At 42.3% G+C, this 22,868-nt stretch overlaps 1 protein-coding gene across 4 annotated transcripts in view; it reads right to left on the reverse strand.

Annotated features, from left to right (window-relative positions):
• OCLN (occludin) overlaps positions 1 to 18,215 on the reverse strand; it is a 47,739-nt gene extending 29,524 nt beyond the window's left edge. The window contains exons 1-4 of one of the 4 annotated variants that reach the window (XM_018065677.1): positions 18,053 to 18,215; positions 10,873 to 10,989; positions 7,463 to 8,141; positions 4,160 to 4,321 (exon numbers count right to left, since the gene is read on the reverse strand). In XM_018065677.1, the coding sequence (XP_017921166.1) occupies positions 4,160 to 4,321; positions 7,463 to 8,141; positions 10,873 to 10,922 (891 nt within the window). In that variant the 5' untranslated portion in view covers positions 10,923 to 10,989; positions 18,053 to 18,215. Of the gene's footprint in view, positions 1 to 4,159; positions 4,322 to 7,462; positions 8,142 to 10,872; positions 10,990 to 17,823; positions 17,946 to 18,052 lie in introns of those variants that run through there. The other 3 variants (XM_018065678.1, XM_018065680.1, XM_018065681.1) reach the window with 3 other exon arrangements.

Genomic DNA, 22,868 nt, shown 5'->3' on the forward strand with positions numbered 1-22,868 from the left:
GACTTGCACACGACTGAAGCGACTTAGCAGCAGCATCCATATGCTGTGTTCTGTTCAACAGTGTCCGACTCTTTGCGATCCGATGGACTACAGCCTACCAGGCTCTTCTATCCATGGTATTTCCCAGGGAACAATACTGGAATGGGTTGCCATTTCCTTCTCCAGCAGATTTTCCTGATCCAGGGATCAAACTCACATCTCTTACAACTCCTGCATTGGCAGGTGGATTCTTTACCACTGTACCACCTGAGAAGCCCTTATGTATGTCTTCAGTTCAGTTGCTCAGTCATGTCCGACTCTTTGCGACCCCATGAATCACAGCACGCCAGGCCTCCCTGTCCATCACCAACTCCCGGAGTTCACTCAGACTCACATTCATCGAGTCAGTGATGCCATCCAGCCATCTCATCCTCTGTCATCCCCTTCTCCTCCTGCCCTCAATCCCTCCCAGCATCAGAGTCTTTTCCAATGAGTCAACTCTTCGCATGAGGTGGCCAAAGTATTGGAGTTTCAGCTTCAATATCAGTCCTTCCAATGAACACCCAGGACTGATCTCCTCTAGGATGGACTGGTTGGATCTCCTTGCAGTCCAAGGGACTCTCAAGAATCTTCTCCAACACCACAGTTCAAAAGCATCAATTCTTCAGTGCTCAGCTTTCGTCACGGTCCAACTCTCACATCCATACATGACCACCATAGCCTCAACTAGACGGACCTTTGTTGACAAATTAATGTCTCTGCTTTTCTATATGCTATCTAGGTTGGTCATAACTTTTCTTCCAAGGAGTAAGCGTCTTTTAATTTCATGGCTGCAATCACCATCTGCAGTGATTTTGGAGCTCAAAAAAATAAAGTCTGACTGTTTCCACTGTTTCCCCATCTATTTCCCATGAAGTGATGGGACCCAATGCCATGATCTTCATTTTCTGAATGTTGAGCTTTAAGCCAACTTTTTCACTCTCCTCTTTCGCTTTCATCAAGAGGCTTTTTAGCTCCTCTTCACTTTCCGCCATAAGGGTGGTGTCATCTGCATATCTGAGGTTATTGATATTTCTCCCGGCAATCTTGATTCCAGCTTGTGCTTCTTCCAGCCTAGCGTTTCTCATGATGTACTCTGCATAGAAGTTAAATAAGCAGGGTGACAATATATAGCCTTGATGTACTCCTTTCCCTGTTTGGAACCAGTCTGTTGTTCCATGCCCAGTTCTAACTGTTGCTTCCTGACCTGCATACAGGTTTCTCAAGAGGCAGGTATTCCTCTCAAGATGGGTATTCCCATCTCTTTCAGAATTTTCCAGTTTGTTGTGATTCACACAGTCAAAGGCTTTGTCATAGTTAATAAAGCAGAAATAGATGTTTTTCTGGAACTCTCTTGCTTTTTCCATGATCCAGCGGATGTTGGCAATTTGATCTCTGGTTCCTCTGCCTTTTCTAAAACCAGCTTGAACATCAGGAAGTTCACGGTTCACGTACTGCTGAAGCCTGGCTTGGAGAATTTTGAGCACTACTTTACTATAAGTCTGTCTTATATATATATGTCTTACTTATCCATAATTAGAATTCAAATTTTAATTCTCACTTAGTACAAGTTATTAATTTAGATTCTCTTCCATTATTCCAAGTGGAAGTCATTTTTATGATATTAATTTTTAATAACCAAAAAGAAAAAATACTAATCCACTCCACTGTCCGGCACTTTAGATGCAGCATCGAACATTTCCACTTGGGCAGCTATGTTATCGGAGTGAAACCCACTGGAGCAGAATTATTGCATAAGAGTGTAGAAAAGAGAGTAACTGTCTGCATCTGGTTGTGGAAGTAAACTCAGGCAAAAATGAAAATGAGGGGTTGAGTTCAGCAAAGCACACCTGAGCAGGTGAGGGGAGAGAGAAAAATGGAAGGAAAAACACAATACCTGTAGCTTAAACCAAGATCTTATTTCAAATAGCCTTTCTTAGACACTTCAGTTGGGAAAACAAGGGGAAAGGAAAGGAGGAATTTAGGTGATTTAAGTTTTGCATGAAACATCAGTGTGTTCAAAGTCTCACATCTGCTATTCAACAGATGCTTATCTACTTTCACATGATGAAACATTTATTACTATAGACAAGCTATGAAGTTCACCCGAAACAATCTATAGGCTAGCTATCTAATTTCTAGAGATTTAGTGAGGAAGCAATACTGCCTTTTTAAAAATTAAAAGTCCCTTCACTTTACCATCATTACCGCCTCCCTAAGTTACTATGGCTATCTTCTGTCAAATTATCAAAAGCACCCAGAACTGATTAAACTTTCACGACAGTAAAGTCAGATAAGAAGTCAAAGTTCCCTGGGACTGTAATATCTCTGGCCCTGGTCTCTCCTGAGTCACTTTTTAGGCTCTCGAAACCTTAAGTAAACAAATCCAACAGCCAGTGAAAACTGACACACCCAGAAACTCTCAGTGAAACCTTGACTTCACAGTTCACAACAGGCTGTCCTGTTCCCTCTACAGGTGGCTTTGCCTGGAGCTAAAGGTCAAAAGGAAACAATCGCCAACACCCTCACAAGTCATGGGGGTAAAAATGAGAAAAACAAGCAGCAGGCTTCCAAGAGAGGCCAGGAACACAGGCATCCACAGACCATACCTTTTGATTTTCCTGACTGCTTTGTCTTAGTACCTCCACTAGGATAATTTCATCTACATTCCTAAATTTCTTCAAATATCAGGTGCACAACATGCAAGAGCTAGGAGCCTTCCAGATGGTCAATATCTCCACCCCCGACCTGACCAGCAGGATGCACCCTCAACCCACTCCGCTCTGCTCCCACTGGCCAAAACCAACCTATCCTGGAACCAGAATCCAGGAGTCTCGACTAAACTTCATGGCAAGAAACCAATCTGCTCAAAGAAACCGAGGAAGGCAGTTTCTGAGGCTGCTCTCTCAAGAACACCATAACACAGCACTTCCAAGAAACAAAGCTTGGAACATCCCCCAAAACAGGTTAGTTAGCTATCAGTGTTACTGACCAGCGGTCTTGGCCTCCTTAACTGAGGAAAAAGAAAGATCACAGACCAGACAAGAAATTCAGGCAAGGCTTTACTGGGGCCCCTGCAACAGGAGGGGGAGCAAGAACAAACAACTGATTCCCCTGCTTGCCTGATTCTTGAGGGGGTGGTGGGCTTAGTCTTCAAAGGGAGTAAGGGTAGGGTGTATCCCAGGGTCGGGTCACAGGGGTTGCCGAGGTGGTTTGCCCACCGCTTAGGTGGTGCTGTGCATGCAGGGGCCTGTGCAATACCCCGCTTTTGCTCCCGACCCTCTGCTTTTGCTCCCGACCCTCTGCTTTTGCTCCAGGCTCTTTAAGAACAGCAGTTGGGTTTTTTGGTCTCTTTGTATCCACTGTCCAGAATCTGCCCCAACTGTGCATGCATGCAGTTATTTTCAGTCCCAGATAATTCCTATTTTGTTGCTCCAGGAGAGGTGTGTCCAGGCGCAAGCACTGTAGCACTGCAGCAAAGGGCCCCAAGTCCCAGTTCATCTCATCAGTAACATGCATTTGGGAGGTATTTTTGGTAAGAGGGACTTTCTACATTTTCACATCATTTAGGAAGCCACCTACTGGTAGCATTAAAAGTATACGCAAAAAAAAAAAAGAACCTGCCCTAATCTCTGCCTTCACTGAAGTATTTCATATATCTATGTTAGTGCTTGTGAGTCACCAGGCTGTTCTCCATGTAAAAGGTTTAAAGATCTCCCAGCTGCCACCACCCTAAAAACACCCTTGCGGATCTTGATCCAAGACAGTGCTTCCCTCCAAAACGATCAGCAGGAAAATAAAAGCGAAGGGGAGAGGAGTTGCTTTTGTTCTTCAAAGCCACGTACGTTTTTTTTGTCCCTCGTGATTCCTTTAAAAGCCATTTCTGCTCAGGGCCTAGATCCACTTCTCAGAGACAGAAATCTGGCTTTTTACCTCGGAGTAAATCCACGTCCACTCACCCCACTTTATTAATGTTCAAAGTAAAACCTGAGGCCTCAACTTTTGCAATATACAAAGACAATAATTCTAAGAATAAAGTTTCACAAAGCACACTAGATCAAATTTAAAGGCAGATCTGGGGTATTTACAGGGGAAAAAAAAAGCAAAACTGGATATTTACTGACTTTCATAAAACACTTACCCACTCTTCCACATTGGGAGGCTGCTCATCATAAATACGTTCCTTGTCCCACAGAATGTTTGACTTGTCATATCGGCTCATCTTTCTTCGAGTTTTCACAGCAAAGAAAATCATTAGAGCAAAAGCCACAATAACCATGAACCCCAGCACAATGGCAATGGCCTAAAAAGAGATTAAAGATATTGAGATATTTAGCTTTTAATTGTTTACTTTATTCCAATCCAACTCTACAAATACCTAAGGCCCCACTAACTAGCTTAACTGCTCTAAAACTGATATAAATGGTTACATCGTAAGACTGCAAAACCTAGCCCAAGCCACAGGGGTTAAGGCTACCAAAACACACAAAGACACAAGTCCACACACAGAGACATACACACACCTCAACCACGAGTCAATCCTTGGAATAATGATCCCTGTTTTAGAATTACAGAAAACTAGTTCTAAAGTCTGAGAACTAGGGGCCATATTTTCATAAATAAAGGATAACGGCCAATAATTAACTCAATCCCCGGCATACTTCTAAAGGGTTTTGAAAAATGTTATTCACAGAAGTTGTTTCAAATATCCAATCATGCTTATACAGTCTTGTTTGTAGCACATACTTGGCTCAACTTTTTATACTGAATATAAACTTCAGTCCAAAGAGAATCTGCCTTATCATAAATTATGCAGACATAATCTAACCAAGCTATAAATTAAAGAAAATGGGCTGATAATTCATTTAGTCTGTTAGTTTCTTCTCTTTTAGGTGTCTTTTGTGTACTTACTAGAAGGACCTGTGACAAGGAAACCCTACCCCTGACCATTCTAGTGTCTGACAGGTATGTTACATGGTACACTGGCCTGGAGGCACTTAAGAGTTGGGCAGGTACCAGAACTCTGGCCTGAATGTCTGCTAAGAGGAAGCTCTCTTTGTAGCTGGTCTGTCCAACAGTCATAACCGTTTTCAAAGAATAGAGGCTTCAGGTAGTCAGAGGACTAAGAAGGATGACAGTATGGTAAGACAGACTACCAACCCTCAGCCCTATTTACCAAATGTCAACAACAAATATTCTGAAACCTACATTTCTGTCTTCAAAATAATGGTAGTTATTGGAGACGGTCTAACCCCCAGAAGTGACTCATTCAGGTAAAGCACAAAAACTCCTGGGTCAGTGTAAGGAGAAAACAAAGCAAAAAAGGTTAGTAACTTAGAAACACTTTAATTAGAATGACGCATGGTTATAGAAGGCAGGCTTCACAACCGCACCTGTACATTTGAATCACCTAACAGCTTTTTGAAATACTGACTTACACAACAAAAATTAGCAGTTTTAAAAGAAATTAAAGAAGATCCAAGTAAATGGAAAGACACCCTATGTTCACAAAGCAGAAGACATTATAAAGAGGACAATTCTTCTCCCAGCTAAGATTCTGAAGAACTGCGTTGATGAACAAATTCAAAGCAATCTTTCAAAATCCTAGCTGGCTTTTTTTTGCAAAAATTGGCAGGGTGATCCTAAAACATATATGAAAATACAAGAGACCTAGAATCTAAACCACAAAATCATGAAAAATAAGAACAAATTTGGAGGACCATCACTTCCCAGTTTCAAAATTGATGATAAAGCTGTAGCAATCAAGGAGTGTGGTACTGACTTAAGAACAGAAACACAGGTTAATGGAAACAAGTTGAGAGTCTAGAAATAAATCATCACATTTATGGTCAATTCATTTTTGACAAAGGCATGAAAATAACTCAATGGAGAGTTATTTCAATAAATAATACTAAGACAACTGGATATCCACATGCAAGAAATGCTGGACCCCTTCCTTACGATGTGACCCACGTTAACTCAAATTATAAAACTCTTGGAAGAAAACATCATAGTAAATCTCTCGACCTTGAATTAGGCAAAGTGTTTTGAGACAACACCAAAAGCACAAGCAACAAAGAAAAATCAGATCTCATCAAAATGAAAAACTTTTGTGCAAAGAGCATCATCTAGATATAAAATGGAGAGAAAAAATTATAACGGACTTGTAACCAAATAAATACAATTTCTCACAACTCAATAATAAAAATCCAAATACACCCACTAAAAAACGGACAAAGATTCTGAATTACCATTTCTCCAAAGAAGATATACTAATGGCCAATAAGCCCCAGAAAATATCATTAGTTATCAAGGAAATGCAAATCAAAACCAGTATCGCTTCACACTCATTAGCATCAGTTCAGTTCAGCTGCTCAGTTGTGTCTCTTTGCAACCCCATGGACCGCAGCATGCCAGGCTTCCCTGTCCATCACCAACTCCCAGCTCAAACTCATGTCCATCAGGTTGGTGATGCCATCCAACCATCTCATCCTCTGTTGGCCCCTTCTCCTCCTGCCTTCAATCTTTCTCAGCATCAGGGTCTCTTCCAATGAGTTAGTTCGTCGCATCAGGTGCCCAAAGAACTAACTCACTGGAAAAGACCCTGATGCTGGGAGGATTAGCATGGTTAGAATCAAACAGAAAAACAATGCTGCTGAGGCTGTGGAGAAACTGGAATCTTCATACATTTCTGGTAAATTTGTAATCATGCAACCTCTTTGGAGAAGAATGTGATAGTTTCTCAAAAGTTTAAATGAAGAGTCTCCATAAGACCCATCAATTCCGCCCTTAAGTATATACTAAACTCAAGCCACATTAAAATAGGTTTCACACAAAAGTTCAGAGCATTATTCATAATAACCAAAATACAGCCAAATGCCTATCAGCCAACAATAAAGAAAATGTGGTATATGCACACAGTGGAATAGCATTCAGCAATGAAAAGGAATGAGGCACTGGTATATACTATAATATGGATGAACCTTAAAACATTATTGCTGAGTGAAAGAAGCCAGTCATAAAAGAAAACACATCCTGTATGATTCTGCGTATATGAAATATCCAGAACAGGCAAATCTCTAGAAGAGGATTAATGGTTTCTGGATCTGGGGACGGTTAGGGAAACGAGGAGTGCGTGCTAATGAGGATGGGGTCTCTTTATAGGGTAGGGAAAATGTTCTAAGATGAACTGCGGTGACAGCTGCACAGCTCTGTGAATATACTCAAAAAAAATGAACTGTACTTGAAGTGGAAGAATCAGATGGTATGTTAACTATACCTTAATAAGGACACACCGCCCGTTGCTCAGATTCTGATTTAAATAGCAGTGGGGCCATGGCATCACTATCCTTTTAAACATTCCCAAGTGAATCTATTAGGCATCCCAAGGTGAGAACCTCTGACCCAAGGAAAGAGGGGAGAAACAAAACAAAACTACACCTACCTCCTGGGGATCCACCACACAGTAGTGATATAAATATTGATCCACGTAGAGTCCAGTAGCTGCAGGTGTATAAAACTGGTTGCAGAGGGTATATATCTGTGAACTGTAGAGAGACCCAGAGGCCTGGGCAGTTGGGTTGACTCCCATTATATAGACAATTGTGGCAATAAACATCATAATGCCCAGGACGGCGCTCACTATTATCACAGTCAAATAATACCTTCTTGTTCTAGATATGCCTGACCTTACAACGCTGGTAACAAATATCACCAATGCAGCAATGAAACAAAAGGCAGCCATGGCCAGCAGGAATCCCTTTGCCGCTCTTGGATCCGTATAGCCTGTTCCATAGCCATAACCGTAGCCATAACCATAGCCATAGCCACTTCCGTAGCTACCAAAGGCACTTCCTCCGTAAGGGTAGTTAATGCTGCCTCCCATTAAGGTTCCATAGCCTCTGTCCCAGGCAAGAGTGGAGGCAACACAGGCAAAAATGGCAATGCACATCACGATAACAAGCATAGACAGGATCCGAATTACTCCGGGAGGAGAGGTCCATTTGTAGAAGTGGAGAATTTCATCTTCCGGGTAGAAAGAATATGCTGGCTGGGACAGCATTGGTCGAACGTGCATCTCTCCACTATATATGTCATTGCTTGGTGCGTAGTGATTAGGTTTGCTGAAATGCACACGAAAACAATTTTAAGTTACACTTTTTAGTGGGAAGCAGAAAGAACATATAAAAGCACCTGCAATAATTTAAACAAACCACTGGCAAAGGAAACTATTATTTGTACTGCCCCACTGCAATGGGGCAATTTGTGTCTCCCCGCCCTTCCCAAATCAAGTATCAAAATCCTAACATTACCATAATTACATTAATCCTCAATGTAATGGTATTAGAAGGTGGGGTCTTTGGGAAGTAAATAGGTCATGAGGGTGGAGCTCTCATGAATGGGATTAGTGCCCTTATAAAAAGGGCCCTAGAGAGCCTGCTCACCCCTTCTACAATATGAGGATTCAAGAAGTTGGCAGTCTGCAATCTGGAAGAGGGCCTCCTCCAGCACTTATCTTGGACTCCCAGCCTCTGAACTGCGAGAATAAATTTCTGTTGCCACCCAGTCTGTGATACTCTACTACAGATATCCCCAGCAGACTCAGACACCCACTGAACAGTAAAGGTATCTGTGCAGACACATCAGCATCCCCAGAGTCGCTCAGTCTGCAGGTCTGGAGTAGAAGTTTCCAGATGCTGCTGATGCTACATTGAGAATGACTGCTTAGTTTCTATGGAGCAGAGGTTCTCAAGTTCTACGGAATATTAGAATCACCCAGGGAATGTGTAAAATCCCCAGACAGAGCACTCCAGACCAGTTAAATCGAAATTGCTGGGGATAGGACCTAGGCAGCTGAGAACAAGGGCATCAATCCTTTTCCTTTGCGAATGGAGACCAATTCCTTTAGACATGACGCCTGCACTGGCCTACACCGGTGCGATTTCTGGCTGCCTAGCTCTCTTACTTAAGAAAGCATATTTATTCACGTATTCATCTTAGCAGCTATTTACTGGAGCCACCAGGCTGACACATCTTGGGCTCTGTGCCAGGCACTGGAAACACAACAACAGACAGAAAGCCTCAGTCCAGGCCCCTCACAGAGTGCCCCTCACCGAGTTTAATGTCTTACTGCCCTGCTCCTCATTGGCAAGGCAGTAAGACATTAAACAAATCACTACATGAGCTACTGCCAGTTAAGGCAAGACCTACAAAGCAGATGAAACGTTAATGAGGGCTCATTAAGATGATGGCTAATGAGATCTTGGATCTTTTTTTTATAAAAATACCCTGCAAACTCCAGTAATTTAACGATGAACACACAGCTTGTAATAGACACACTAACGTGTGGACAACTGAATCTAAAAACTGTGGGCCCTGGGGAGGTAAAATTCAATTCCTAAAATGACTAAAGCCCTTTTGTTTTTGCCCTTATTTCCACAAACCACCTTCCTCATGCCAAAGGAGATATCTTCCTCCTGGAGGCTGCTAACCATGAGAATTAGATGAATTACTTGACTATATGAGAATGAAATGGAAATGGAGAAACTGGAGAACACGGAATGTGTGAAGGGAGAAAATTCTGTACCACGTTCTACTTGGGTATTCGGCTTGTTTCCATTTAGGGCTGTCATGAACAGCATAGCTCTAACACAATCTAATCTCCTACTTATATCCTGGTACACAAAGGTACTTTTTTTAGGCTATATACCCAGGAGCAGAATAATAAAAAAATAATAAAGATTATGAGGACATGGAAAACATACCAAGTGAAAGAATTCAGTCACAAAAGACCAAACACTGTAAGATTCCATTTATATGAAATGTCCAGAATGGACATATCCAGAAACAAAGTGGGCTTGGTGGTTGCCTAGTACTGGGGCAACCAGACAGTGCTACTGGAGAGAGGGGTTTCTTTGGGAAGGGGATGATGAAAATGTGCTAAAACCGAGTGTGGTGAAGGGATAACCTAAAACCAATGGATTGTATAGTGGGTGAATTATATCTCAATAAACATGCTATTTGAAAAACTGACTGTTGCCAACAGTCATCTAAATAAGACACTGAAGGACTTCCCTGGTGGCTCAGTGGTAAAGAATCCACCTCCCAATGCAGGAGGCATGGGCAAAAAATCCCTGATCTGGGACGATCCCACACGGCAGGCAGCAACTACGCCTGTGCACCGCAACTACTGCGCCTGTGGCTCTAGAGCCTGGGACCCCAACTACTGAGCCCACGTGCCTCAACTACTGAACCCCGCACACCCTAGAGTCCGCACTCCGCAACGAGAGAGACCACCACAGTGAGAAGCCTGATCGCCACAACCAGAGAGCAGCCCCTACTTGCTGCCACCAGAGAAAAGCCCTCAGCAGTGAAGGCCCAGCACAGACAAAAATAGATAAATAAGGCATTGCTACGGAAGCTTCATACCATTTTTTAAAGACAAATATACACACAAATATAAGCTCAGACTATACTGTAGCAACAAAGAAAAAACAAGTGACAAAAGCTCCCACTGCAGAAAAAAACTGTCATCTTGGAAGCTGAAGGTAAGAGGGGAGCTCACGCTTCACTGAATACCCTTTGCTTCAATTTGATTTTACAAATGCATGTCATTTAATTTTTAAAGCAAACACATAACAGATGAAAGTTTCAATTACACACTTTTTTTTTTAACATGTAATACACTTTTAAAGAAGAAAAAGGAGGAACTCCCTGGCTGTTCAGCAGTTAGGACTGTGCTCTCACTTCCTGCCAAGGGCCCGAGTTCAATTCCTGGTTGGGAAACTATTAATAAAATCTCACAAGCAAGGCCTTAAAAAAAAAGAAAAAAGAAAGAATTACATATTTACTTACAATTCATCAGGTCTATAAGGAGGTGGACTTTCAAAAGGCCTGGATGACATGGCTGGGGTCGGGGCTCACTTGATCTTCAGGATGAGCACTGCCGGGAGCCTCCTGAGATCAGCCAATCTAAGCAACAGAAGTAGGGAAACGGCTTTATCCTGTGCTCGACTTCCTTGCATCACTAAGAAAACGAATGACAGCAATCTGAAACGAGGTCTCACTCCATGGTTATTTCTCTCGTCCTTCCCACTGTCATCTTTGCACATTAGACCATGAATTCTTAGAGCTATAAGAAATCACCGAGGGTAGGAATCATTTGGGCTTCCCTGGTGGCTCAGCGGTAAAGAATCTGCCTGCCAATCCAAGAGACACAGGTTTGATCCCCGGGTCGGGAAGATTCCCTAGACGAGGACATGGCAGCCCACTCCAGCATTCTTTCCTGGAAAATCCCATGGTCAGAGAAGCCTGGTAGACTACAGTCCATGGGGTCACAAAGAGTCAGACAGGACTTAGTAACTGAACAACAACCTCAAGGAATCATTTGGCCTGGTAGTCCTCAGAGCACCTAACATTATGCTCTGCACATCACTGGCATATGAATATAGTTTAAAGTTGAAATTATAAGTTGCAGCAACGAAAATTTCACAAAGCTGTTGATAGTAATAGGTAAAAATGGTATTTTTTAAAAAGTCATTGAAGAACACAAAGATGTATTAACATAAATTTCTTAAAAGATATTTATTCTATCTCATTACTTTTCGAAGTTCATAGAAAATGAGAATGCATATGAAAATGCAAATACAGTTGTGTCTAGCATATTCTAGCCCTTCAATGTTAACTAAAGCATAGTCTAGTTTAAAAGTATGCTGCTTCTGTCATTTAAAAGGGTTACAAAAGCATCTAAGAATCTAGGATTGTGGACATTTTCTGCTTATCTCCTTTTCCTAGTCTTCAAAATGGAATACAATTTTCAAAAAAGAAAAAACATCAAACATACACTGTATTAGAGTCCTGTTCACTAAGAGAAAAGCAGAATAATTTAAAATCCCTCAAAGCAAAAATCCCTGAACATCTAAGAGGCAATTTCACCTAATCAACAATCCCATGTTTATTAAGTACCTACATAGCACCACAGGCACCTGTGGAAGTTAAGTATGAGACCAAGTTCTCCCGAAGGTAACGCACCAAGAAAACAGCAACTGCAACAGGCACTGTTTGGGACTATGTGACTAAGCGCAGTTTGGAGAGAACAGGGAAGACTTGGTAAGAAAGAATCAGAGGCTTGGGGCGGACGGGACAGAGGACATGAGCAAGACCTATAACCTGAGTAAAGTCTTTAATATTTTTTCTTTCTCAAGCAAAAGGGCTGTGTAATCATATGTTACATTGTTAAGAATAGTAAATCAATTTAAAATCAACAGCAAGTATCCTCCACACCCTTAAGAACAGTCAATCACAAATTTCTCAATAAAATATTGCCCAAATGTATTTCGGTAAAACCTCAAAGATGGAAGTATATTAAAAGTTAGTAACACCAACATGAGCAGCATAATTTTCCAAACATAGTGAGAGAAGACAACTTCTTCACATTCTTTCATTTCTAAAAACTGCTTTATTGACGTAGAACATAGAGAAAAATACACAAATCTTAAGTGTATATGGCTCTGTAACTAGCACCCAAACACACACACACACACACAGACAAGCAATTTAACCCAAAATATCACAGTGCTATGAAAGAGAAAAAGTCCAGATTTACTGTCCTCCTAATTGATGCTTAGAAAAAGAACTAAGGAAAACTGAATTTAAATACTATTAAATATGGCACCCTATTTCTGAAGCTGAACATCAAACACTAACACACTGATCTTAGAGGAATCTTATCTCTTCTATAGGTAGGTACCCCTCATTCAAGATTATGCCAAAAATTCCAACCTCAATGGTAGCTTTTGAAAATTCTAAATCCAGACTCAGGCTACAGTTTTAAGCTTCACCAAAAATCCAGACAATTTTGCTTTCCAAACCATTGCCTGGATTCAGAGCTTAGGTGTCATGTCTCCCCTAAGAACAGAGATTTCAAATTGTGGAGTGAATACTTTCAGAAAGTTCATTAAGAACAAGTCATGGCACATTAACTTCATTTTCTTTTCTGAGAAGGTTACCAGACTGGTAGATGAGGGGAATACAGAGAGAATCCTGAGACTCTAGGACATATCCTCTAGTACAAGGGTGGGTGGGCATATTCCTACTGGGCTAAATAACGGAGCCTAATTAGGATGAATGAATGCGCCACGTACGTCCACCTGCAGGGAGGTCTCTAGTCATGACCCCAGACAACATGGACAAGAGTATCCAAATTTGCAGTTGACAAGACACTGGAAAGGATAAGTAACTCATTGGCTACAAGTACATCAACATCGATCAAGGTCTCGGTGAGGCTGGAATGATGGACTAAAACAAACCAAGTGGTTTCAAAAAGCTCACAATCTGAGGGGACAAATCCTTCTTCTCTTCTGTGAGCATCGCTAACTTCCTGAGTCAAAGAGGGAGATAATCCTCTTTGGGATGGAGTAGTAGATAAGATAATGTATTAAAGAAGATGAGCAAAAAGCATTTTCAGCAAGATGATTATTCTGAAAGTGAGAAATTTAAGTGTTTAGGCACTTATGTGTACCATATCCATTTTCAAATATTGGTGGCAGGAATAAATCATTTTAAAAATATAAAACTCAATTTTAAAAAATGGTATGAGTACTAGATAAGGGAAATCTGGCTTAGTAACTATTCATTTTTAAAAGTGCGTTTCCTTGGGTCTTCCCTGGTAGTCTGGGCTTCCCTGGTGGCTCAGACGGTAAAGAATCTGCCTGCAATGTCCATGGGGTCACAAAGAGTTGGACACAACTGAGCCACTTTCACTTTCACCCCTGGCAGTCCAGTGGTTAGGACTCTGTATGCCCAAAGCAGAGGGCTGGCTGGGGTTATTTCTCTGGTCAGGGAACTAGATCCCACATGTAGCAACTAAGACTCGGTGCAGGAAACAAGTACATTTCCTTGATCAGAATTTCAACAAAGCTAACAAGTTATTCCAATCTCAGGCATTATTTACAGAGTTAGTGCTTTTGATCTAGGTATGATACAGTTATTAAAAAGAAACAAACCCCTGCAGAACCCTGAAATTTGAACATTATGTTCCAATTGGGTACCTCTTCAGGAAGTAGACTAGGATTGTTAAAGATCTAGAAAAACCATGTTTTAAGACAAATGACTGGAAAAACAGGAAAAGTTTGGCCTGGAGCACTCAACATTAGGACTACTATGGCAGCCTTCAAAGAGCTGAAGAGCTGTCTTTGTAGCCCTAGAAAGAGTTCCTTAAGGGAAAAAAAAAAAAAAAAACCTCCAGAGGGTCAGATTTCATTTCAATGTTAGGAAGTTTCTCCACACACCCTCCCAAAACAACAAATAACAATTTGACCTCATGCTGTGTCTGCAAAGCTTGTTTGGTATTTGGCGAGGTGGAGCGGCAGGACACTGGGCTGCAGGACTGACTTCTAAGGGCTCTTGCAAGGCAGCCTATGACCAAGTTCTAAGGCCATGACAATAGGCAAAAGAGGTCCAAGAACGCTGCCCAATGCCCAGCACAGCAACACTAACAGTATCTGGACAGTATGTGTATGCTGAGCGAAGGAACAAGTAAAATGAGAAGTGAAAAGCCACAGGCTCTGGCAAACAGCTGCACTGGATGCAGTCAGGGCCAATTTGGAGCTGACCCTTACTGAGTATGTTAAACTTAAAGCCAGCTGATGGTAAAAAAATAAAAAGTTCTCTCTTTTAAAATGTTTACTGGCCAAAATAATCTCAGTAGATTACTGAGCTAACCTGAAAATGCTGTGCTTCAAAATTATTATTTAAAGCAAACTGTCAATAAGTAAAAATAAATAAACGCTGTATTTAAGGGCAGTCTGTTCCTTTTCGATCACATTCCTTTCATGAATTTGCCTTTAAGGTGTTTTTAAAAGTTGATATTAAATGGTTCTATTTAGGTTATAGGCATATCATTAGTAAAGGATCTAAAATTTTGAAATTAGATTTTGAAATAGATTAGCTCTGTGTCAGAAACCACATTTTAAATAAGCTCTCTAGATGATTTTTTAACCACAGCACACATTTTGAAAATCACTGCCTAGAATAAAAGTGTCAACTCAAGCAGGGCCTTAATCTTGAGGGTTTCTTGTTTAGAACACCCAGATTTCTACATAGCAGGTATTTCCCGATCAGTTCTTAGCTCAAATTTCACCTCCTCAGAGATGTCCTCCCAGTATCTCACCCCAACCACCAATTTATTTTCAGAGCAAATTTCCCCTTTAATTATTATTTTTTCTTTTTTTAAAATTACAATCTTCTCCAGTCCAAAAGGAATACCACCTTCCCAAGCACTTAAATGTCTATCTTGATCTTCACTCTTATTCCTGATCCATGGATCCAGTCCCTGGTACAGAGATGTGCAATCAATATTCGATTTAGAAAACAACAGCCCGTATTAGAGTTGGGATTTCAATCCACCAGTGAATGCCTTGAAGTTCTTCACATAACTAACACCCAGGAAATATAATCCTTCAAGTTAAGTTCCACAAAAGTAGTTAAGTGCTTACAGCGTGAGGGAAAGGGAGAAAAAACTGTACAGGCATCACCCAGCGACTTGCTAGAAAAGCAGAATTCCAGGCATCACTTTTGACCTATGAATCAGAATCTGTATTTTCATAAGATCCTCAATGTGATTCACACCACATTCAAGATTGGAAAGCACTAAATTACAGAACAGCTGCAACCCTGGGGGCAAATTTTTTAGAAAGGTGTGACCAAGGTATTTTTACCATTAGTTCTAAAAATAGTAATGTGGATGAAAAAGTCCAATAAATATTCTAATCACGTAAGCCTTGAAATGCAGCTAAAGAAAACTTTCTTCTGGGAGGTCTCTCCTTGGGAAGGTGAAGGACATAGGATCAGTTACTTCATATGGCTGAAAGCAATCTTCCATCATTTTGAAACATAAGAAATTACAGCATTATCTTTAGAAGAAAAGAATGTTTTACTTTTACATCAAGCAAGATGGGGAACACTTATATGAGGCCACAGGGACTAGTCAAAAGTAGAGAATTCCAGAAAAACTCCCCAAATCTGGTTCTCCACCGGAATATCAAGAACTGTCCCTTTAACAACATACCAGAAGCTCCCTGGTGGTCCAGGGGCTAACCCTCCCTGGGCTCCATCACTGAGCAGGGAACTAGATGCCTGCCACAACTAAGAGCCAGTGCAGCCACATAAATAAATATTTAAATATATATATATTTACTTTCCCTGGTGTTTACTCACTTTTAAAACGGAGTTCTAATAAGACCTAGCTTTTAGAGATGCTGGGATGATTAAACGACATAAAGTACAAAAGGCTTTTATTACAGTACCTTACACACAGGAGGCAATGCTCATCACTTTCCTAAATTTCCTAGAAGTTGTGGAAATCTCCCTCTCCTCGCCTCCACACTCTAACAAAAGAGGTGCCCAGTAACCAAATAAATGCAAAACGACAAAAAAGAACAGTGCTGCTGCTTTCTCTGCAGAGATACCAATTACTGTGGCGCCACCTTTAAAAATGCCTATTTTAAAATACCAGGAAGAAAAAAAAAATAAAAATTAAAAAAAAATTACCAGGAAGAGAAAATATTAAATGTGTACAGTGCAAAAGAAACAGTGCTACACTAGGGAATACAGAAAAAGTTTGAGAAATCTACCTCCATCTGAGAAGTAGTTTTCAATCACAAAAAAGGGACCAGTCCCTTAATGGGGAAGGGTTTCTCTTTTCCCGGGACCTCAATAATACACCTGTTGTGCGTGAGGGCCACACACTAACCTGAAAGGCTGCCTCCTCCCCGTCCCGGGTCATTTGCCAGGCGGGCACGTTGCCCGGCCAGCTCCAGGATGCCGCTCCTCTCCCCCGACTCTGTCGCTTCACTTGGGACACGAGACGAGGGGCTCGGGGCTGCTCTCCCAACTGCAAGGGGCATCTTGACCCCTCATCCCACCTGCCCTGCACAATTCCTCCAACATAGGCAACGTGTCGGCGGCGCGCGGGGCCGGCGATCTGGCTAGGAGCACGTGCCGGTGTCCAGGAGCACACCGGGCAGTAAGATCCCAGCTGGGTGAGCAGGGACGGCCCGAGGCAGGTCCGCCCACCTGGCGGCGGCCTTTTAGGTCAAGGGTGAGAATCCCAAGCAAGAGTGGCTTCCCTGGAAATACAGCTTCATTAGAAATTAAATCCCCGCCCAGGCAGCTTAAATCGACGCGGGCTCATAACAACTCCCACCAAGGGGGTTGAAAGCCGTCCGGCCCACCCCAGGGCTCCAGGAACACTGCACGGATTAAACCCGACCACCCCTTCTCCACCTGGAATACCCAGAGGGGTGAGAGGAGGGCAGATAACAACGGATTCCTCCCAGAGTCCGAGCCGCCCCGCCCGGGCCAGCAAGCGGCCCCCCTAGTTTCAGCCCTCAAGCTCAGGCTCTCTCCTCAGGGACACCGCCCCCCCCACCCCCCCAAAAAAAGCAAGAAAAGAAAAACTGCAGCCTGGAGAGCCGGTCGCAGGATTCTGGCTGGTCACCAATCTCCCGCCGGCCCCTAAGAAAGCGAAAAGTTGCCCACGCCGCCTAGACACTGGTGGTGGCTTGAATAGTTCCAGCGGAAGGAACAGATGGGCGGCTCCAAGCAGCCCCTCGACCCAGGAGGCAGGCTCCGAGTTGGCCGGGCGCGGCTCTCTTCGCCGCCCCGCGCCTCTCCGGCTGCCGCGAGTCCAAAGCCTGGAGCGAAACCGCCACCGAAACCACCGCGGGGCGTCCTCTCCCCGCGCCTCCCCTTCTAGACGGGGCACGGAGGGGCCTTGGGGCCCCCGGCGCCGCGCCCAGCTCTCACCTTCTCTCAGCGAACCAAACACGGCGGGAGCCCGGGCGTGCGCTCACCTGGAGGGCGCACCTGCCGCCTGGCAGAGAGGCTGCGCGCAGCCGGGACTCCGCCGGGGACTGAGCCCTCCGCCTCCTCACTCCCCTCCTCCCCCCGCCCACCCTGCCCGCCTGCCCCCCGGGCATGCGCACCAACCCCGGCCCGGGGGCGGAAAGTCCGGCCGGGCGCCCGCGAGCCCCACCTGCGGCTCCCCGCGCGGGCTCCTTGGCGTTCCGGCCAGCTCTCGCCGGAGTCCCGTCGCCTCCGCCTGAAGAAGCAGAAAGGGGGAGGTGGACGCTACGGAGGAGGAGTGGTATGGCGGCCTCCACCCTCCGTGACCCATTCACCTGAAACTCCGATGGGAGGGGGAAGGGAGCGGTGCAAAAGGAGGCGGGAAGAACCGGCCCTTCTCCGCACACCCTGCGGCGTCCGGCCTTAAAGGAACAGCGCGGCGTTTCGGTCCGAGTGGGCGGGGAAGGAGAGCAGAGGGGTGGCGGGGGCTAGGGGCTCGGGCTCCCGGCTGGGGGAGAGTGGTCCCGGACCACCCTAGAAAGCTCTCGGAGCTCTTCGGGCACAACTGCGGAATGTTTGGCGAGTGAAATCTGGAGAGACTGTTCCTCCTGAAGTGTTCTAGGGTGCTCAGCACTTCGGCGAGAAAGACACGACCGGACACAAAAGTTTCCTGCTTCGAAAATTTGATTAAACTTTTGTTGGAAAGAAGCAGCTAGACGTGGGAGATTTTCACATGTCATGCGTAAATTTAGGAACTGCTTCTAAATCTCTGGATCGCTAAAAAGACTGTCACTCAAGAGTGGTTCAGTGAGGTTGGAAGTATTGTAGATACTGGTGATGGTAAGTTTGCCATCAAAATTAAGGGTATACTACGATTTACATTATTACCGTTTCAGGGCCCTCTACCCCTCCTCCCCACGTTTAACTATGACAGGACCGAGAGTCTGCTATTCAAGGGTTTTAAACGATTTGAATATTTTCTTTGGTTTAAGGGTTAAAAAAAAAAAAAGCCCTAGTTCTGTGTCTCTGTTCCATTTCTTCTGGGGGCTGTTCCCAAAGGAGTGTTAAGTTTAGGAAAATTCAGAGTCTACACTTAACGATGTGTTCACTTATCTATACGTTGCATTAATGTGCTGCTGAATAGGGCAGTTTCAGTTCTTGCTATTTGAGCTCGTATCAGTTCAGTTCAGTTGAATCGCTCAGTCCTGTCTGACTCTTTGCGACCCCAAGAATCACAGCACGCCAGGCCTCCCTGTCCATCACCAACTCCCGGAGTTCACTCATACTCATGTCCATCGAGTCGGTGATGCCATCCAGCCATCTCATCATATGTCGTCCCCTTCTCCTCCTGCCCCCAATCCCTCCCAGCATCAGTCTTTTCAAATGAGTCAACGCTTCGCAGGAGGTGGCCAAAGTATTGGAGTTTCAACTTCAGCATCATTCCTTCCAATGAACACCCAGGACTGATCTCCTTTAGGACGGACTGGTTGGATCTCCTTGCAGTCCAAGGGACTCTTAAGAGTCTTCTCCAACACTACAGTTCAAAAGCATCAACTCTTCGGCGCTCAGCTTCTTCACAGTCCAACTCTCACATCCATACGTGACTACTGGAAAAACTATAGCCTTGACTAGACCGACCTTTGTTGGCAAAGGTTATCAAATATCTCTGCTTTTCAATATACTATCTAGGCTGGTCATAACTTTCCTTCCAAGGAGTAAGTGTCTTTTAATTTCATGGATGCAGTCACCATCTGCAGTGATTTTGGAGCCCCAAAAAATAAAGTCTGACACTGTTTCCACTGTTTCCCCATCTGTTTCCCATGAAGTGATGGGACCAGATGCCATGATCTTCATTTTCTGAATGTTGAGCTTTAAGCCAACTTTTCCACTCTCCTCTTTCACTTTCATTAAGAGGCCTTTTAATTCCTCTTCACTTTCTGCCATAAGGCTGGTGTCATCTGCATATCTGAGGTTGTTGATATTTCTCCCAGCAATCTTGATTCCAGCTTGTGCTTCTTCCAGCCCAGCGTTTCTCATGATGTCCTCTGCATAGAAGTTAAATAAGCAGGGTGACAATATACAGCCTTGACGTACTCCTTTCCCTATTTGGAACCAGTCTGTTGTTCCATGTCCAGTTCTAACTGTTGCTTTCTGACCTGCATATAGGTTTCTCAAGAGGCAGGTCAGGTGGTCTGGTATTCCCATCTCTTGAAGAATTTTCCACAGTTTATTGTGATCCACACAGCCAAAGTCTTTGGCATAGTCAATAAAGCAGAAATAGACCATTCAGGTATGACCTAAATCAAACCCCTTATGATTATACAGTGGAAGTGAGAAATCGATTTAAGGGACTAGATCTGATAGATAGAGTGCCTGATGAACTATGGACAGAAGTTCCTGACATTATACAGGAGATAAGGATCAAGACCATCCCCATGGAAAAGAAATGCAAAAAAGCAAAATGGCTGTCTGGGGAGGCCTTACAAATAGCTGTGAAAAGAAGAGAAGCAAAAAGCAAAGGAGAAAAGGAAAGATATAAGCATCTGAATGCAGGGTTCCAAAGAATAGCAAGGAGAGATAAGAAAGCCTTCCTCAGCAATCAATGCAAAGAAATAGAGGAAAACAACAGAATGGGAAAAACTAGAGATCTCTTCAAGAAAATTAGAGATACCAAGGGAACATTTCATGCAAAGGTGGGCTCAATAAAGGACAGAACTGGTATGGCCCTAACAGAAGCAGAAGATATTAAGAAGAGGTGGTGAGAATACACAGAAGAACTGTACAAAAAAGAGCTTCATGACCAAGATAATCACAATGGTGTGATCACTCACCTAGAGCCAGACATCCTGGAATGTGAAGTTAAGTGGGCCTTAGGAACCATCACTACGAACAAAGCTAGTGGAGGTGATGGATTTCCAGTTGAGCTGTTTCAAATCCTGAAAGATGATGCTGTGAAAGTGCTGCACTCAATATGCCAGCAAATTGGGAAGACTCAGCAGTGGTCACAGGACTGGAAAAGGTCAGTTTTCATTCCAATTCCAAAGAAAGGCAATGCCAAAGAATGCTCAAACTACCACACAATTGTACTCATCTCACATGCTAGTAAAGTAATGCTCAAAATTCTCCAAGCCAGGGTTCAGCAATACATAAACCGTGAACTTCCAGATGTTCAAGCTGGTTTTAGAAAATGCAGAGGAACCAGAGATCAAATTGCCAACATCCTCTGGATCATCAGAAAAGCAAGAGAGTTCCAAAAAAACCCCATCTATTTCTGCTTTATTGACTATGCCAAAACCTTTGAGTTCAAATAGAAGGCTAGAATTTAGGTTTCTTAAGTCCTGCTTCACTTTGTGTTCCAACCTGGAATGTCAGCATTGCTAATAAATTTCAGTCCAGTTCCACCCACTTCCCTGCCTCTAATTAAATGGTTAGAGCTGTGACTCGCCCATAAGTTAAATCTTAAGGCACAGTTCAACACTTAAGGAAGTAAAAGGGTTATATAAATATAAGGTATTAAAAGATGACAGCCTTAATGAGTAATTAATCTAATTGGTGTTTTCTGTGGAAGTCATTGTTAAAATTACTACTGTATGACAAGGTAGTTTTTGAATGATGCAGTTTAAATTAGTATTGTTAACACTGGGGAAGTCAGGTTAATCCTCTTAAGGTTCCCTGTCAGATTACTGAAATCTCCAAACATTCCACTTGGTTTATAATTAAACAAGGGAACATTTCCTAATACTCTTACATTTATAAACACATGTCTATTATTTTATAGTGTACTTTTGACATGTTCTAAAGAGAACTTAAGAGTTTTTTCCCCCACTTAAAAAAAATTAAAATATATTTTACATACTGTAAAATTCACCCTTAATTTTAATGCAAATTCAGTGGATTCAGTATATTTGTAATGTTGTACAATTATCACCACTGGTTCCAGAACATTTTCATCATCCAAAAAGAAACCTGAATCTATCACCCTTCATTTCCTCTTGTCTCTAAACCCTGGCATCCACTGATCTATTGATACTTTCTGTCTCTTTTGATTTGCCCATTCTGGACATTTTATATGAACTGTTAGTATAATATGTGACCTTTTCTATCTGAATTCTTTCACTCAGCATAATGTTTTTAAGTTTTATTCATGTTGTAGTTCCTACTGGCACATCATTCCTTTTTATGAGTCAATAAATACTCCATTGCATGGATGTACCAAATTTTATGTAAACCTTCATCAGTTGATAGACATTTCAGTTATTTCCACTTTTTGGTCATTTTAAATAATACTGCTATAAAGCTTCATGTTCAAGTTTTTGTGTGAATATGTCTTCATTTCACATGTAAATTAACTATTTAAACTTTTTATCATTCCAAGAGACTAACTTAAAATACCTGTGTTATTTTTCTTATTCCCATTCTATTTTTTTTATTTTTCTCATTCCCGTTTTAAACCTAAACTCAAAGACGTTAGGATAGAAGATTAGTTACTGTGTTTTGTTTGCTTTCCTAATTAATTCATTCAATAGCCATTTTCTAAGTGCCTTCCATGTGAATAATAGTAAACACTCCCAAATCCCTGTCTTCAGGTAGATTACACTCTAGTTGCTTCAGGCATATGGAATAGCACGATTTTTTTTTTAACTTCAGCTATATGCAACTGGTAATAATTGATCATTTTAAACTATAAAAGCAACTTAATGTGGTTTAACTTAATACTAAACTAAATTTCTATTGGAATATTGTGTAAAATTTTTGTTGAATTTAGGTAAATTTTCCAAACAATGCTCATAATATTAGAAAATCTAAAAACTGTGCTCTTTTAACAGTTACCTAATAGTGTACCTATTTAGGTAGTACTTGAAAATGTTCAGAAAGAAAATACAGCCTTAAAACCTAAACACATCAGTAGCCAAATTAAATTTGTTAGATGGTAAATGATGTAATGCTGACTGTAATTACTTTACATAATCATAAATTATAACAAAATTTTAATTAGTCAAATATTC

This window comes from Capra hircus, chromosome 20 (assembly GCF_001704415.2).
Source record: "Capra hircus breed San Clemente chromosome 20, ASM170441v1, whole genome shotgun sequence".
Lineage (NCBI taxonomy): Eukaryota > Metazoa > Chordata > Mammalia > Artiodactyla > Bovidae > Capra > Capra hircus.